The sequence below is a fragment of the Gavia stellata genome, chromosome 33, assembly GCF_030936135.1.
Source record: "Gavia stellata isolate bGavSte3 chromosome 33, bGavSte3.hap2, whole genome shotgun sequence".
Classification (NCBI taxonomy): domain Eukaryota; kingdom Metazoa; phylum Chordata; class Aves; order Gaviiformes; family Gaviidae; genus Gavia; species Gavia stellata.
Genome location: NC_082626.1, coordinates 4175551 through 4193238, shown reverse-complemented (window position 1 = coordinate 4193238; position 17688 = coordinate 4175551). Strand labels below are relative to the sequence as shown.

The following is a 17688-nucleotide window of genomic DNA, read 5'->3' as shown; positions in this document are numbered from 1 at the left end:
TCCAAGAACTGAGAATTAGTATTGGATTGAAACTCCTGAAAGTCAGGTTTTGAGTGCTTTTTGACTATGCAATCAGAAGATGCCCAAACCGTAGGTGATTCTTCTTTACTTGGAACCCAACCTTACAAGGTCCTGAATGCTTGTTTCTTTGGTGTTTAGAAAGGGATGCTGGAAATGGGACACCACGGATGAACGCAGGTCCCTCCTGCGGGATGCTGGGGTCTGTTGATGTGCCGAACAGAGCCAGTGGCAGTCCTGTGATTAAAACTAGAAGGCAGCGTTCACTGTGGTCCTTGATTTTTAACTAAGAGGCAGAGCTGGCATTGATTGGCATCAGCCATGAAATAAATTAATGAACGTTGTGCAGCTCCAAGTGCTGATTTCGGTGCATTTTGGTGAGTTTTTGGAGTTTGGAGCCTGGCTGCTGAATTTAAGGATGGGTATGGTGGCTTCAGGACATCCATGTTCGGTGGTTGGAGACATGTGTTGCTCTTGGATGTGTCAGCTGGTGCACTGGTGACAAGCTGATCCTTTCCCCCAAGATTCAGCTGTCCGCTGTGTAGAACTGTTGTTGCTCTTGTGTCAGTGGGTGTCTGGGCTCTCCTCTGGCTTCATGCCTCAAAATCCTGCATGCCTAATGATTGCATGGGTCAAGATGCTCTGAGGACAAGATGTTCATATACTCCATGGGAACACCAGTTCCAGCAAAGAAATACCAAAGCAGAGAACCTGCAGCTGGCAAAGCTAGTACAATGGGTCCACTTTTGTGTGGAGACCTCTGTGTCAGCACGTTACAGATGGGGAGACTGAGGCACGGAGCCATCACTAGTTCAGGGTCCTTCATCAGGCCAGCAGCAACTTGGGGGCATACCCTGCCTGACATGGTGCCCTAAGGCACATCAGCAGCTATCAGCTGCTGACCACTTTGCTTTGCCTGTCTCCTGTCCACATGGATGCCGTGCTGAGCAGAAGGGCGACGGGTTGATTTGAAACCCACTGTGGTTCTGAGACCAGCATTTATCCCTCCGGGCAGTAACGAAAGCTGAACACTTTGCATTTCTCTTTAACCAAACCAATGCCTTCTCTGCCTGTCTTTGTCCTCACAGGGGCTGTGTCATCGGACCAACTTTTCATTTCAGTGTACCTTCCCTCTGCTTTGGTGACGTCTCCTTCGGTGAGTGTGCCCTGGGCTTGGAGCATAGGTTGAGAGGTCTGTGCATCACCAAAACAGAGCACTTCACATAAGAGCATGTCACTTGTGTTCCTCCATAGCAGCCTTCCAGGTGTTAAAACCAGGGCTGCAGGTTGCTTAGGCAGTATTGTGCCATCGTGAGATCAGATAGGACCAAAGGAACAGAAAGTCAGTATTTTCTGGTGTCCGTCATAGTCTGTTCAGCCCCAAGCTCCCAATGCTTGGCAGCAGAATGGCTGTGAAAATCCTTGTGCCAGAAGGTCCCAGGGGATGGGACTGCAGGAGAAGGGAGTTGAAGCCACATCCTAGCCTGTAGCTGCTCTGGGTGAATGTGCTTGTTGCAAGGCAAGGACACCATTTCCCACCTGACCTTTAGTGTGAGATGTTAATTAGTGCTGTGAGGGCACCTCATTCTCACCTCCCAGGTAATATGCCCAAGCAATAGCTCGGCATGGGGCACTGATGTCCTCTGAGATCTGGGCTCCTTCTCCTTCCCTGCCGAAAGCCCAGCTCTGCTGATGGAGCTGGTGGCTGAGCATCCAGAGCGTCTCCATTGAAATGCAGATTCTGGTTCTCTATCTCCATCTCACAAAAGGCTTTTTAGTGAGATGCTGTAAAGTTGAAATGTGAAATCAATTGTGGGTTGATTGAAGGGCCATTATCATTCTGCACCCAGGATGCCTCTGTGTTTTCATGCTGTTCATGGACTTTCTAAGAAAACTCATTACCTTCCCTGAGCTGCTTCCTCCCCTCCCTACATCACCACTCTGCCACTTCTTTATTTCCTTTTGAATAAATAAAACAAGAAACGCACCAGGCGGAAATCTGGTTATGCAATAGGAGATTCATCCTTTTAATCTGATTTCATTAATAAGGCCTTTAGAGCTGAAGGCAGCTACTGTATTTTTGCTTCTTTTAGCTCTGCTGCTGGCTGTTGTCTGCCCCTGGAGACTTCGGTCTCCTTTGGGATTGTGAAGTCTGTGTTTGTCCTTTTTGTTGGCTGGAGTAGTTGCTGGAGGTGGGCAGTGGTCACTGTTGGTGGGCATGGATGAACGATCTGCTGTGTCTGCAGATGGTTTTCCTCCCCACCTGTATTCCAGTAACGCTTGGTGACCAGGCCATGGGAGATGTCTCCTTCTCACAGAGCTGGCCATCCAAGGCAGATGTCCACTCCAGAGCAGGTTGTAGGCTGATGTCCTGTCTCTGCAGCACATTCCCACCAGGTGTGGTTGTATCACTGCTTTTCCATTATGGAAAGCAAGTATCCAAGCTAAAGTGATGTAAACCTTTGTGGGCAGTAACCAAAGCCAGTGTGCAGCGTGGATGTGATGTCCCCGTTTGTTAGGTAAGGTGTGACACGGTTCCTGCTAATTTCTAAGCAAGCATCAGGCTTGCCTCCTGTGAAGTGGGCTGCAAGTTGTCACAAGCTGAGTCTGGTTACCCCAAAACAGGAGATGCCTTAAGGATGCTGCCTAGAGAAACTGCATTCGAGTGCTTTGCATCGTGCTGTGGTACCCAACTGCATCCATCCTTTCTCTTACTGGAGCTTCTCCTCGATGACAATACACTGCTTTTATATATTGAAAACTGTGGGAGTGTTCGCAAAGTTAACAGGGAATTTTATGGACTGAATTTTCAGAATCAATGGTCTGTCTGGATGCACGCTCGTAAGTGAGAAATAATTGGTGCTGCTTTTGGGGCATGTGAGAACAGTCCTCAGTTAGAGAGACGAAATTCTGGTGTTCGGCATCATTAAGAGTGGCCATTGCCGAGGAAGCAATCTCTGGCCAGCATAAAAGGGAGCTTAAGTGACAACTAATTCCTTGCTTAGCTTCTCAATTAGGTCTAATTCAGATTGAGAAGAGCTAAACTGCAGGTGCAGTTTTATCATAACAGAATATTCACACCAGGAATCACGGGATAATTGGCGCATAAATTCATATTTGTGTCTTTTTCCTAGGCTTCCCTCGCACCTTGGCATGTCGCCTCACTAACACCTCCTTGGTGCCCATGACTTTCACCCTTCGCATTCCTGGGGACGGCTCAGGAGAGCCCAGCGTTAGCAGTTTTGTTCAAATGTCGGACAACGCTCCCCCATCCTGGAGAAGGGGAGCCCAGGGTTACGTCAAGCCAACTGAATTTACCATAACACCGTGCAGAGGGACCATCCGCTCCCAGGGCATCATGGATATCGAGGTATGGGAAGAGTCCGGCCATACGTGCTTTAGCAGGTGGAGCTGAAGCTTCACTGATGTATGAGAGGGCTTTAGTGCTGCCAGCATAATGCAAGTAATATATATGCATTAGTGTTAGGCTTTTGTTGGCTGGGTTACTCTGGGACGTTTCAGAAGGAGCACCGTTTTGTTTCCAGAATCCTAAGCAGAAGGTCTGGTACCATATAGTCAAGTACAGAAGCCATTCCTGTGTTTTTGAGAGCTGCTTAGAGTGATTTCTTTGATTTAAAGTGGGCAGAGGAAGAATGAGAACAGAAGGTGGCTGTTAAAAAGAGAGATGTCATTGTATAAAGCAGTTTGCCTTTCTTCCCGGTCTTATTTCTCCTGTCCTGTTGAGCAGAAGGAGCTGTATTCACTGCAGCGATCTCCAATGGGGACTGAAAAAGCTCTGGGAGCCGTGAACTGCACAGCATCTGCTGGGCCACGTTTTGCTCTCACCTTCCCCCCGTAAAGCTGAACTCATTCCGTTTAAGTCAGCAGATTTCCTCTGGATTTACGCTAATTGTAGTCAAGATTACAAATTGGTCCCTTAATTTTAATACAGTGGTGAGTCTAATTGTGCTTTAATTTACCTTGTATATACCCTTGTATATACCCTGATAACTGCACAGTGTGTTTAACAGAGCAGATATTGTCAGAAGACTTTTATTACTGCCAGAGCCTGTGCTCTGTACATGGACCAGCAGAAGAATTAGAGCAAAATCGTCCGTTTCCTTACTGTGGAAGGAGAACTGGAGGACACCACACATGGACAATGGCTTTTGGGAGTGATGAAGTATTTGATGGTCTTCTCTTCCGCCAGGTCACCCTGTGTTCCAACACCGTGAAGAGATACGAGCTGGCGCTGGTGGTGGACGTGGATGGTGTTGGCAAGGAGGTGCTGGCATTGCCTCTCACAGCCAGGTATCGACTGAGCCCAGAGAGTCGTGGTGTATGGAGTGAAATCCAGTTGGTGGCCGGTCACAAGCGGAGTCCCCCAGGGCTCAGTTTTGGGGCTGGTCTTGTTTAATATCTTTATTAATGATCTGGATGAGGGGATCGAGTGCTCCCTCAGTAAGTTTGCAGACGACACCAAGTTGGGCAGGAGTGTTGATCTGCTGGAGGGTAGGAAGGCTCTGCAGAGGGATCTGGACAGGCTGGATGGATGGGCCGAGGCCAATTGTATGAGGTTCAATAAGGCGGAGTGCGGGGTCCTGCACTTGGGTCACAACAACCCCATGCAACGCTCCAGGCTTGGGGACGAGTGGCTGGAAAGCTGCCCCGCAGAAAAGGACCTGGGGGTGTTGGTTGACAGCCTGCTGAATATGAGGCAGCAGTGTGCCCAGGTGGCCAAGAAGGCCAACGGCATCCTGGCCTGTATCAGAAATAGTGTGGCCAGCAGGAGTAGGGAGGTGATTGTGCCCCTGTACTCGGCGCTGGTGAGGCCGCACCTCGAATGCCATGTTCAGTTTTGGGCCCCTCACTATAAGAAGGACCTTGAGGTGCTGGAGCATGTCCAGAGAAGGGCGACGAAGCTGGTGAGGGGTCTGGTAGCACAAGTCTGATGAGGAGCGGCTGAGGGAGCTGGGGTTGTTGAGCCTGGAGAAGAGGGGGCTGAGGGGAGACCTCATCACTCTCTCCAACGACCTGAAAGGGGGTTGTGGGGAGGTGGGTGTTGGGCTCTTCTCCCAAGTGACAAGTGACAGGACAAGAGGAAATGGCCTCAAGTTGCACCAGGGGAGGTTCAGGCTGGGTATTAGGAGAAATTTCTTCCCTGGGAGAGTGGTGAAGCATTGGAACAGGCTGCCCAGGGAGGTGGTGGAGTCACCATTGCTGGAGGTGTTCAAGGAAGGTGTAGATGTGGCACTGTGGGACATGGTTTAGTGGGCATGGTGGTGTTGGGTTGGTGGTTGGACTTGATGATCTTACAGGTCTTTTCTAACCTCAGTGATTCTGGGAGCTCAGGTTTCTCTTCTTTCCTCTGGTTCTTTTGAGCGTTAATGTTCCCGGTCTTAAGCCAAAAGTTTTTCTTGCTGCAGCCGGATTCGATGCTGTTGTGCTGCAGTGGGTGTCGGTTTAATTGCAAGAGGCAGAGTCGTCCAGTCAGTGCCTGGGCTGCAATTCTGTAAAATGAGTGCAAATGGGAGCAGACAGTGTATGGCCCCGTGGGGGCTGCAGAGCAAGGTAGCTACAGACACGGGGAAAGGGTGACCACCCGCTGCGTGGGGCAGGTGGTGGCTTGTGCCCTCTGTTGCTGGGGTAAAGGGCTGAGTTTTCAGGCAGGGCAAGAGTGGTGTGGGAGAGGAGTCATTTTTACTGAGATACTGGTGTCTTGTATTCCTTGAGGCTTGGTGAGCCCTGGTCATGGGTGGGAAGGCTCCCCTGGAGCTCATGCCTTGCTGGGAGCATCAGGAGGGTGCAATGTGTCTTCGCAAGCCTCCTGGGGCGAAGGTGCCCATCATACATCTCTGGGACAGGGCACGGTGCTCTGCCTGGGCACTTGGCAGCCCCTACAATGCTGAGACTCAGGGTTTGCTCCTCCTTTTACAAGGGGTTGTTGTATAAAAAGAAATTAAAGGCAATTTATTGCTGTAGGGGTATTAAACATCCATTTGACAGTGACACGTGGTATGCTCTATTTCGTGCTATTTGGGGAGTAAATAAATTCTACATTCTCTCAGGATCTCTGATTCCCTTTTGGTCATCTCTCTGCCTAGATGCATAGTTCCTCAGCTGCGAGTGCTCAACCCAGTCATGACATTTGGACGGTGCTTTCTGAAATTCCCTTACCGGCAGATGCTGAGCCTTGCGAACGACAGCAATCTTCCAGGCTGCTACATGATTCTTCCTCAGGTTTGTCATCGCATCCGCCTCCTGCCCTCAAATGTTATTGAGGGGTTTATTAGGGAAAAAAAAGAGTTTTGGCTAAGACCTTGCTGGTTTATATTCAAACCTAAAGGTTTGCTGACAACAGGAACCTGCCCGAATAGAGACTTTAGGAAGCAGTTAAATAGGAACGTGCCTGAATATAAACTTTAGGAAACAGTTTATAGTCTAGTCTTTGGGGTGCGTTGACATAGGAGGACTTAGAGGGTCACGAAAGGCTGCTGCAAGGAGGCTGCCAGCACAGGAGCGGGTGTTTGTGCCTGCAGCAGCTCTTGGACCCCCTCAGGACGCTAAGCTCATCCTAGTCTTGCATCTGTTTTTGTGCCTTTCTGCTTTCTCCTAGGGATTTTTTAAAAAATATGTGGGTATTATCATTGTGGTAGATGTCAAGGAGTTCAGAGTGACCTTTGAGGAAGCTTTAATGTTGGGTTTGATTCTGTGCCTTACAGGAACACAAGAAGGATGCTCCTGTGTGGTACTCCAGCCCTGTGCCGTGTGGGATTATCCAGCCTCACAGCTTGGTGGAGGTCCCGGTTATGCTGGAAGCCCAGGTGACGGGAGAGAAGGAAACAGTTGCTCACGTCGCGGTCTTTGGGAGCAAAGGATCCCCACTGGTGAGTGCTAGGGGAGATGTGTGCCTTTGTGCGACTCGTCTTGGTGGGGCATAAAGTGTACAGGGATTCTTCCTGGGAAAACAAGAGCTTGTAATATATGGCTGGCGTGGACAAGGAAAGATGGAATTCATGGCATGAGCAACGGCTAACGCCTAGAGAAGAGGAAGGTTGGAATTCTCTTAGGTGGTAATCTAAGTGTCTGACACCGCGTTTCATTACAGATATGTGAGGTGGGATAACAAGCCCAGTCTGAAACGCAGCCCAATCCCTGGGTCTCACACTCTGCTGTGATATTAGATGAGCAGCAACTGCTGTGTCATTAGGACTCTAGTTCAGGAGCGCACAGGGACCTCCCCGCATCCTGCTAAAGCGAGCCTGTAAGAAACCATGCTGAAGTGATGTTTTGTGCAAAGCTGGATTTCAGCTTTTCTGAAGTCAGGCCCATCGTGTCTGAGAAATATCCATCAAATCTCTTTGCCAGAAGTCCCAGCCACAGACACGTGAGTCTCAGCACCATTTGCATCTGGAGCACAGGGAGTTTTTTCTACCAAGCTTGGAAATGGATGAGGCAAAGCATTCCTCGATTAAAGCCTCCTAAAAGATGTTTGCATTCAGGCATATGCGACAGCAGCAGCAACAAAATGTAGGCAAGAGAACATTGTGTGTAGTGTCCTGGCTTCATCTAGCTGAAATCTACAGCAAATTTAGTTAATTAATCTTTAATTGAAAATGGTATTAACTTTTGAAGCAGCTGTTTTAAAATGTCTTGTCATCTCTCTGAGCGTGAAAGAGGATGTCAGAGGATTGCTGGGAACCTGAAGCTTTCTGTAACAGAAAGGAAGGCTGACATTTTGAAAGTAGTTTAGGGATTTAAACTTTCATTAAAAGGAATGGAAATGATGCTGCTGAAGCCCCTAGATGCCACTGAACCTCTCAACCCAGGCCGTTGTGGGTGTGCCATGTAAACCAGTCAACAGGAAGGCTGGGCAATGCAGGCTTGGCAGGGAAGTCTGAAGTTGACAAAACAATTGCTCGTAAATAGAAGGCATGCTTCCCTTAAAAAGGAGGGTTTCTCCCCCCTAGAATAACCTGGCTGTTTAACTGTTAGCTTGTTTAACCTACAGTATTCTTGCAAAGCTTTTACCCTTGGGCTAAACCATGTATAGTTTAAAACTTTACCTTAATTGTTTTTGTTTGGAGAGGAATGTGTCAATTTTTGGCCCAAAGGGCGAGCATTTCAGCTGGAGAATCCTAGCTGTCCCTAAAGGAATGACCAGCATGAGCTTGAGCGAGTACATGCACCCATTAAGTTGAACTTGAACGTGCAGCGTTTATGCTCAGTTGCTCAAGTGCTGTTAGGAACCTCGCTGGGTATGTTGGCAGCACAGACCTGAGTTTCTGGCCGTTAGGTGAGATTCTTTGCATTTTCTATAGGACTGCCCTAGAGTTTGGGTGTTGTTTCAGTCATTCCTTGGTCCAGAGCTTTCTGAGCTAGCAGAACAGCTAACCGTCTTGTTATACACCCTGCGCTGGTGGCAAATCCTGCCCGTCTAGATCATATCATGCGAATCTGACCTCAGGGGGATCGCTGCAATGTATTTCAATAAAGCAAAATTTAAGCTTGCTCTTGTTATCTTAGGTTTGGTATTGATACCGAGTCTTTAGGTGAAATATCATACAGATCTTTCATCCAGGTTGTGTAGGGTCCCTCCATGGGTCTGTTGCCTGGTATTTTCTTTGTCAGTGACTGCATGCCAGCTTCCATTTGGTGTATGTAATCTCCCAGAATCACTGAGGTTGGAAAAGACCTGTAAGATCATCAAGTCCAACCACCAACCCAACCCCACCATGCCCACTAAACCATGTCCCGCGATGCCACGTCCACATGTTCCTTGAACACCTTATTTTTTTTTGGTTGGAGTCACCATCACTGGAGGTGATGTCCTGCATTAAGGAGCTGGTAAAACCCCAGCCCTGGGGTCACGGTGGCAAGGCAGCCTCGTGTGCCACGCGCAGGGCATTTGGCAGCTGGTTTCTATCAGAATGAAGCGGTCACTCAAACCATGGCTGTTTGCCGGGGACGGACGCTCTTCATTGCTAAATGATCAGATGTGACATTACATACCCATCGACAAAGCCAGGAGTGCTGCTGGAGGGGTGTGTGTGTATGTGTGGCAATATGACTGATGGCAAAGTTGCTGTCTCCTTTTACTGCCTTTCCCCGTGTGCCATGTTGCCTGTAACACTGTTGAACGGGTTTTTTTTCTCATCCCTTTTAAGACAACTGTAGATGAAGGGTTTTTTTATAAGCCCGTTCCTTGGCGAGGATATGTGGTGTTAGTAGACACTCTAATTGAAGCCAGCTAGCCTGGGCATCCCCCAGATGTTACTCTGCCCATCTCCAAAGGGTTCTGCTCTGCCTTTGTTGCTTATGCCCTGCTGTCACATGGAGGCAAGGCCAGCTGGCAAGGCACAGCTCTTCCCTCCAGCTCCTTCTTCCTGGGAGCTTTGGGCAGCATCACCCAGACTGCAGGTCTCTGTCCCTCCCTTCTCCCAGAGGGATAAAAGGTCCAGCATCATGTGTAGCTTCAGGTCCCTTATTTTTGAGGTACCAGCCTTGGTATGTGATTTTTGGCTCTTACTTGCACGCAGTAGTGTTCTGTCAAGGGATGAGCGTTTCTGGATGCTGTTCCTTCTGGCTGAGTTGGACTAGCGATCCTGACAGCTGCCAATGCCATTTCCTTGAGTCAGACATTATTAAAGGTTTTACATCAGTCTGGTTTCTTTTGTGGTTAAATCATACTCTTTGCCCTCCAGTGAATTGTGGAGCAGCCTGTCAGGGTTGGGAGCTTCATGTGTTCAGATGCTGTTTAAGAGTTGGGGTGTTTGGAACCGATGAAATCCAGCCAGACTGGATAAATTCCCATTTTTAATGATGTGAGAAAGTGGTTTAGCAAAGAGATCCGTATTCCTCCTCCAATAGTCTGCGCCAGTTCTGCAGGAAGAAAACTTTGGGGTCTCAGACTGTCAAAAGAAAAAATACTGCTTGAATGATGTAATTAATAATTAATGTCTGTTATTCATATAATACCAGGAATACACATAAGCACAAGTCAGAGGCAACTAACTTGCATGATACTTTTGGACAGGCTGGATCGATGGGCTGAGGCCAATTGTATGAGGTTCAACAAGGCGGAGTGCGGGGTCCTGCACTTGGGTCACAACAACCCCATGCAACGCTCCAGGCTTGGGGACGAGTGGCTGGAAAGCTGCCCCGCAGAAAAGGACCTGGGGGTGTTGGTTGACAGCCGGCTGAATATGAGCCAGCAGTGTGCCCAGGTGGCCAAGAAGGCCAACGGCATCCTGGCCTGTATCAGAAGCAGTGTGGTCAGCGGGAGTAGGGAGGTGATCGTGCCCCTGTACTCAGCGCTGGTGAGGCCGCACCTCGAATACTGTGTTCAGTTTTGGGCCCCTCACTATAAGAAGGACCTTGAGGTGCTGGAGCGTGTCCAGAGAAGGGCGACGGAGCTGGTGAGGGGTCACCAGGGCAAGAGGAAATGGCCTCAAGTTGCGCCAGGGGAGGTTCAGGTTGGATATTAGGAAAAATATCTTTCCGGAGAGAGCGGTGAAGCATTGGAAGAGGCTGCCCAGGGAGGTGGTAGAGTCACCATCGCTGGAGGTGTTCAAGGAACGTGTGGACGTGGCACTGCGGGACATGGTTTAGTGGGCATGGTGGTGTTGGGTTGATGGTTGGACTTGATGATCTTAGAGGTCTTTTCTAACCTCAGTGATTCTGTGATCCGTACTCTGAAGAGCCTGCTTTGCTTCTGACTTGGGCTGGTTTTCACCGGTGTCGCTTTGGGAATGTTAACAAAGTCACTCTCCAAGTGGGGCTGTGCAGTAGCAGGAGTCAGGGAGGGTGGTTTGGGGCAAGACTGAGCAGGCACAGGGTAGCGGAAGGAGAGCTAACAGTGTGGAGGAGGTGTGAAAGAGCAAGCATGGGAAACTGGGTTTCTTTATCCCCTGATAGCGGGAGCTTGTGGCTTTCAGATGGGATCCCTCCAGATCCCACACTTGCTCCAGGCTTTCTGTTTCAGTCTTGCAACACTGAAAACTTCAAAGCACCCTAATTATCCCTCAGTCTAGGAGTACCCTTAGAGCTGTCTAATCTTTTTAAACTTTCCTTGTTCTTTCTGATCTTTCCTACCTGCTTCCTGGAGCAGAAAATCCATCTAGTGAGCATTGGAGAAGGACCAGTTGTCTACGTGCATCCAAATAAGATAAATTTCGGCAGTATCCAAGTTTTGCAAGACGCTTCCCGAACTCTCCACCTCTCCAATCAGACTGTCATCCCTGCATCCTTCTGGGCAGAGATGGTAAGTATCTGTGTGGCTATTTCCCAACAAAAATGACTGGTCCATAACAGCCCGTGACTTGATTTTTATGCACAACATTTCCGTATCGCTCTCCGAGAGAGAAAGCAAGATATTCCATCACAATGTGGCAAGAGCAGCCTGGTTCTGGGGGTGGTTTTAGCTGGGGCACCCCTCAGTAAAATAGAGAGTTTGTATAGATGTTTGAGCAGAAATGAGTCTGGATCATTTTTACAAGTTGTCCCTTTATTTTGTGGAAGGTATTTAGCTCTGAGAGTCATGCTTTTGGAGCTCTAGGAGATGAAGGGAACCATGTGGCCCTTTGCTCCTGAAAGAGCATGGATTTTCCTGTGGTTTCCCTGTTCCCTCTGCATCTCCTTTGCCTCAACCTCCTGTTAACGATAGAGAGTAGGGTGCGAGGTCTGTCCTCCAACTGCTGGTGGTGAGGCGAGTTTCCCCCTTACTGGGGGTCACCCCAGCTGGGTTGTTGCACAAAAATATGCTTGTAAGAGTGGTGTAGCGATGGAGTCTGTGGCCTCCGTAGCGTTGCAGAGCATCTGTGGAGACTAGCTGCAGAAGAAGGTTATTTAATTCATGGAGGCTGCCTAGTGTGACAAGCTGCGTAGCAGGAGGAGAGCTTGGCTGCTTCCCTGGCAGGGGGAGCAGGGCTGATGCAGGCGGAAAGGGCTCGGGTGCTGAGGCTGGGTGGGATGTGCTCCCCACTGGAGGGGGGATCGAGGCAGGAAAACAGGGTTTGGAGGGGGTTTGTGCTTGTCTGTGGTGGGTTGGAGTTCTGGGGCTGGTTAACCCAGGCTGAAATTTCCCTCCTGCTGCTTTTCCAGCAGTTTCACTCCAGTTTCTGTGCCCAGGAGCATAAATGTAACCTCAAAGTGGGGGATTCCCAGGGCAGCTTTCTTTGGCTCCACAACGAAAACCTGCTTTCTGTCTCTGCAGAGAGCAAGCCACCTCGGATGGGTGGCACTGGTGTATAAATGATGGGGTTTGCATGCTTGTACCCAAGACTGACCTGCAGAGCTCTGTTTAGGTACTGCCGTCGGGGTGTGATGCCTTCCCTCCCTCCCCTGGGCAGCTTGCAGTGCACCCAGGGGGCTTGCAGGGGTATATCTGCCTCTCCATTGCCTCAGTGCCCTAACTTATGGGACTGGGCAATAAATCCCATCCTGCTTCCCTGCGATCTCTGCAAATATTGTGCTGATCAATAACTAGAATGGTAATATGAGGTGGTTCAGGGATGGTTTCTTTTCCTGCAGTAAAGATGGCCTCTGCTGTTCCATAGCCCCTCTGCTGACTCCCCAGCATGGAGTTACCCCATGGTGAACGTCTTGGCTTCTCAGGATAGCTGCTGCTATCCTGGAGGTGTTCAAGGAGGCAGGTGCTGGGAACCTGCTGGATCAGGCGTTTCATCAAGGACTCTTCAGACTCTTCAGGACGGTGATGCTGAGCCTGCCTGATGGGAGCAGCGCTGCGGCAGGCGAGGTGTGCTCCAGCTCCTCCCTTGCCCCCAGCAGCTGCCTACTTTGGTGCTGTTTTGTTGCCTCGATTGAAGTTTTGCCCTTTGCTGCTGCCTTAGGCTGCCTGGCAGTTTATTGATGGGAAGAAGAGAGGACTGAATAATTTTGGAGATAAAATTTGAGATGTGGTCGGGTGTCAGGGTGACCTGCACGTGTACATCTGAGAGCAGAACTGGCTCCGGCTGTCCCTGAGCCTAGCTGGTGGGTGACTTGGGCATCCTTCATTCAGTTGTGCCCCTGAACCCAAGTCTTGTGTTCCCTAAGATGGCAAAGCTGCTGCTTTGATTTCCTGCTTGGAGATTGCTGCAGGACAGTGAGCTGTGATTTCCCTGTCTCCCGTTTGATGGCTAATCTCGAAACCGTGGCTCTTTGCAGTCAGGCGTCTAGATCACGATTCCCCACTCGAAAGAAAGAGCTATTGATTGAAATTTTCACAGCAACATTACAGCACGCTGACTGGCAGCTCAACAAACTGAATGAGATTAGATTAAGGGGCAGCAACAAGGCAAATAAAAGGCTGGTGTCTTGTTCAGAACAGAAAAGGGAAATGCTGTAATGCAGATGGCCATGGTGGTGTCCTTAACCACCACGTGCAAATGGCTGTTCCTGTCAAGTCGAGCTTTGTTCTTGCTTTATGGGAGAAAAGAGCATTGTCTGAGCAAGCAGAGATGTTTTTTGTGGATAACTTCACTCCGGGATAGCGACTTAAGGAATTACCTGGAGTACCCCTTGTGCACAGGCTTCCCTGTACCCCTCTTCTCTCCGTCGGATGAGTTGCGGGGAACAGCAGTGAGCATCTCTGCCACTAGAAGGAAGGAAATATAAAAACCTCCGAAGCAGTGCATTGCGATGGGGCTTTTAGGGTTTGTAGTGGAGTGTAGGGACTTCATACCCATGTCCTTGGTTGGCTTATCCCTGCTTGCCAGGGTAGCTGCAGGGCTGTGACCCTTGGGGCCAGCGTGTCATCCCCTGCTCATCCACTGAATCCTGTGTCTGTCTGTACTTTTCCCTGTCAGATTGCTTTCCCAGCTGCCAGGCAGCCCCGTTAGAGCATCCTGTGGATCCCGCAAGGGGAGGATTTGCCTTTTTCGTGGTAAAAAAGACTGGAGGAGTAGGTCAACATGAAGGACCTGCTGCAGCTTAGCTGGGGGCTGATGCGACCTGCTGAAAAAAGTGGCTGTTTCTCCTCCTTGCCGCCACTGTCATCTTTTTTCCTGTTTCCCTAAGTGTCTGATTTTTGCCATATTGACAAGTGAGGAAGAGTTGTATTGATTAATGGAAGTGTTTGCTCTCCCTGCAGAAAGGCAGAGAAGGAAAAGCATCTTTCTTTGAACATTTCCTACTTGTTCATTGTCACTCTGTCTTCTCAGGCATCTTTTATTCGGCTGCTAAGAATGACATCTCTTGGCATCACGGAAGGCAGCTGCGTATCACGCCTGTGTGATCAGGAAAGAGAAGACAGGCTTAGGGTGCAATTTTTATTAATCAGCAGCAGCTTTCTTCTGCCTGCATAACCACCGCGCTGGGTCTGTTATGTGCTACCGCAGGGAGGCAAACGGTGGTTTCCTGGTGCCTTGTAATGAGGGAGGAGAGAAAAAAACTTTCTTGGGACTTCCCCTTCTAGTGACGGTGCTCTGCTTCCTAATTTTGAGGTCCGGTCTCCTTTGACGGGATCCTTGACCTCCCTAATCCAGAGCCCTGTGCTCCTGATGGAGCTCACTGCCACCTGGTTTTTCCAGCAGCGGTTGTCCAGCCAGATGTGTTGTCGTCTTCAGGAGAGTGCCTGGGGAGCAGATCCCCTTCCACCTTCCCAGGGATGAGCTGCCGTCAGGTTCAACTGGAGCTGACATTGCAGAAGAGACCAAGTTTTGTTTGTTTTAAAAAAAAAAAAAAAAGCTGTAACTGTTTATCTTCTCACTGGGATTCAGTGGAGAAAATCAACTGATTTTGAGGCAGCATATAAAGGCTCTTGGTCAAACTCGGTGTAAGCAAGGAGAGAACACGTAGTTCCCATTCCCATACTTGCTTCTCTCCTCATTTAGCGCAGGATTTGTTTCATTTACTAATTTCATTGCTTATTATCTCAAGCTTTTGACGACATTCCCTTTGTGAAAGAAATGGTCGTACAGAGGGACAGCAAAACATGGAGATAAACTTAAAACCAGTGCCGATAAAGGGATGCTGCTTTAGTGATTCTGTTTCTTGTTCTGGCTGATGCGCGATTTTGTTATCTGAGCGAATTGTGCAGGCTGCGGGAGGGAAGGCTTCGCAGAGCCTGTCAGCATTGTTCGTAGCTCTCTCCAACTGCTCTCGCTGAAGTCGGAGCAGACTTGAATCGGCAAGAGGGTGGTTTTAAAATCTACTGTAAATTACATTTATTTTTTTGTTTCCCGGAGCATCCGAATAATTAGGCAGCCTGTCAGTGCTTGCTCGTAGCGAGACGCAGGCAGTGCCGTGCCCTTCAAATGATACCTGCAATGCTGTTTAGAGAGGAGTGTTACATTAACTTTGCAGGGTATGGGCAGCATTGGCCCTGAATATGTGGTCTCTTCCAAGGTGAGCAGAGCTTTTGAAGATAAGATGCATAGGCTTAACTCTTTCCAGAGCTGTCCCACCAGAGCCTCGTGGTGCTCTGAAAGCTCACCTTTAGACTTAAACCATTGGTTTGGTTTTTAAAGGCTGTGTTTTGCTAATACAGCAGCACCAATTTGCTGATTTCCACCCAGCTTGGTCATGCCAGAGCTGGACCATGTCTGGAAGCTCACGCCATCGGTCATGAACAGGGGTCAGGGCCAGGAGGGTCCGGTCTTGTGCTGGTGACCGGTTGTATGAAAAGCTGAGGAAGGTGGAAGGCCGTGTCCCTGCCAGGGTTGCACAGGCTTAGGTCCAGGGCATGTGGCTCTTAGGGGAGCAGAGGTTTGGAGGAGACCTTGGAAAAGGTGCCTGAAACGTGACCACAGGGAAGAGGGTTTTTTTATCATGTCAGGTATCTTATATGAGTTCATGCCCTTTCAAAATTGCTGTATTTCAGTAATTGAAGAAGTTGTTGTTCTGCTCGTCTAGGGAAACTAAGCTCATCGTATTGCGCTGCGCCCGTTGGCCAACTGAATTAAAGAAGGGTAGAAGTCTTCAAGGCAATTATGTTCCTACAAGCAAGAGTGACTCAGCGGAGTGCTTTTCCCAAAGGAAAAGCGGGAGGAGTTTGGTTACTAAATGTTGTGCTTGGCAGCAGCCGGCCAAGCCGTGCCCGAGTCCTGGCTGACGAACCCCGATGTGCGGAGCGGTGGCACTGGTCTCCCCAGCTCAGTGGGGAGGGCAGATGGGGTCTGGAGGGGTGAGCTGTGGGCAGGGGCCAAAGGTGGAGACAGGCTTCGTTAGCTCCCTCACCAGTCTGCTATTAGCTGAACCAAGCGTGACAAATTAGGCTGCGTTGTCAGTGGCAGTGAGTGCCATGCTTTAGTTTTTATATTTTTACTGGCTTTAAAGGCTCTGCCTCTTGCTTTCATAAAGCATCCCTTTGATGGTGCGCTGGGGCAGAGGCTAAACCAAGGTGGTCCCCATGCTTCTGCCGAGGAGATGCTGGTGCTGAGGTGCCGGGAGGAGGCTGGTTGTTGGTGGGAGCACCTAGCCAGCCTCGTGCTCTGATCTCCACCTCGTGCTGGGGCTCGGGGTGCTTTTGTGCTGTTTTCTGCCACTGGCAGTTTGTGCGGCTAAAGAGTAGCTTGGAAACGAAGAAGGTGGGGTCCCCCACCTCAGGACTGCGAAAACACCTGGGACAAGGCTCTCCACACGACTGATGTAGGATGGGGTTTTATTTCTCCATCATGTGCAACCTCCACGAGGAGCAATGGGTCAGCCTGACGTGGTGGGAAGGCTCTCTCCCTAGAGCTATGGCTTGGTAAAGTACAGCTGCATTTTTAATACTGAGTTCTGCTTCCTCTTTCGCTTGTGCAAGGCCAGAATGACCAGACCCCTTTAATTAACTCGCTTTGAGTAGCTTCAAGAGAACGGAGTGTGGTGGCTCCTCAGTCGTCCTTTAGGGCAGCCATCCATCCATCCATCCATCCATCCATCCATCCGTCTCTCAGATGCACGCTGGTGTCTGTTGTCATCAAATTTTGGGAGCTCTTATTCACAATGGAAATCTGTCCTGGGAGAAGCTAATGATCTTAGCATTGAACTTCTTGATCAAGTGATCCAGTGATTGATCCCTACCCTTGCCTAGCACTCAGGGACTCTGATGTCTGATAGTGCAAGCTCCTACAGGGATAAAAATAGCCACTGACTTTGTCTATCCAGTGCGTACAGCTATTGCATCGTTTTCCAGAGCATTCAGGGAGAAGCAAGTAGCAGGGGTGTCATCAGAAGTTAGCTCTTGGTCTCCAAAGTGATGGAGTTCTTCAGCATGGCTCCATGAGATTTCCTGTCTCTGGGACACAGCCTGGCTGGGTGTAGGCAGGAGCTGACCTAGAAACCTGAGTGAATGTGGCCCGGCAGAGCCTTTTGGTCCCGGCAGGTCTCCTGTTCAGTGATGCACTGTGCTGCCCCTCGGACCCACACCAAACGCTGACTGAAGGAATGAGGACGCGATGCAAATCACGCTCCTCCGGAGTGGGCTGTTGGCCTGGTAGGGCTTGGTGGGTCTGCGCTGGGTCACCCTGGGAAATTCAAAGTCTGGCTCCGTCGAGACAGCCCATCGTTATTCCTCAGTAATAGTTTCTTGGGTACAATTTACTGCCCGGCTTGTTGCCAAGCTTTGATAAATGAGCTTTGTCAGATAGCAGACTTGCAGATTCACCTCTGGAGCAGAGCTATCAGGTCTCCTTTTCAAGCGAGCTACCCTGTGTCAGCATGAATCAGAGGAAAAGTTGTACATTA

At 49.5% G+C, this 17688-nt stretch overlaps 1 protein-coding gene across 1 annotated transcript in view; it reads left to right on the top strand.

The window, feature by feature from the left end:
* Positions 1 to 17688, top strand: part of LOC132320046 (hydrocephalus-inducing protein homolog) — a 144577-nt gene that overhangs the window by 55250 nt on the left and 71639 nt on the right. Inside the window, exons 12-17 of the mRNA XM_059832149.1 lie at positions 1107 to 1174; positions 3153 to 3388; positions 4229 to 4329; positions 6123 to 6258; positions 6741 to 6905; positions 11129 to 11281. Coding sequence (XP_059688132.1) covers positions 1107 to 1174; positions 3153 to 3388; positions 4229 to 4329; positions 6123 to 6258; positions 6741 to 6905; positions 11129 to 11281 — 859 coding nt within the window. The remainder of the gene's footprint in view (positions 1 to 1106; positions 1175 to 3152; positions 3389 to 4228; positions 4330 to 6122; positions 6259 to 6740; positions 6906 to 11128; positions 11282 to 17688) is intronic.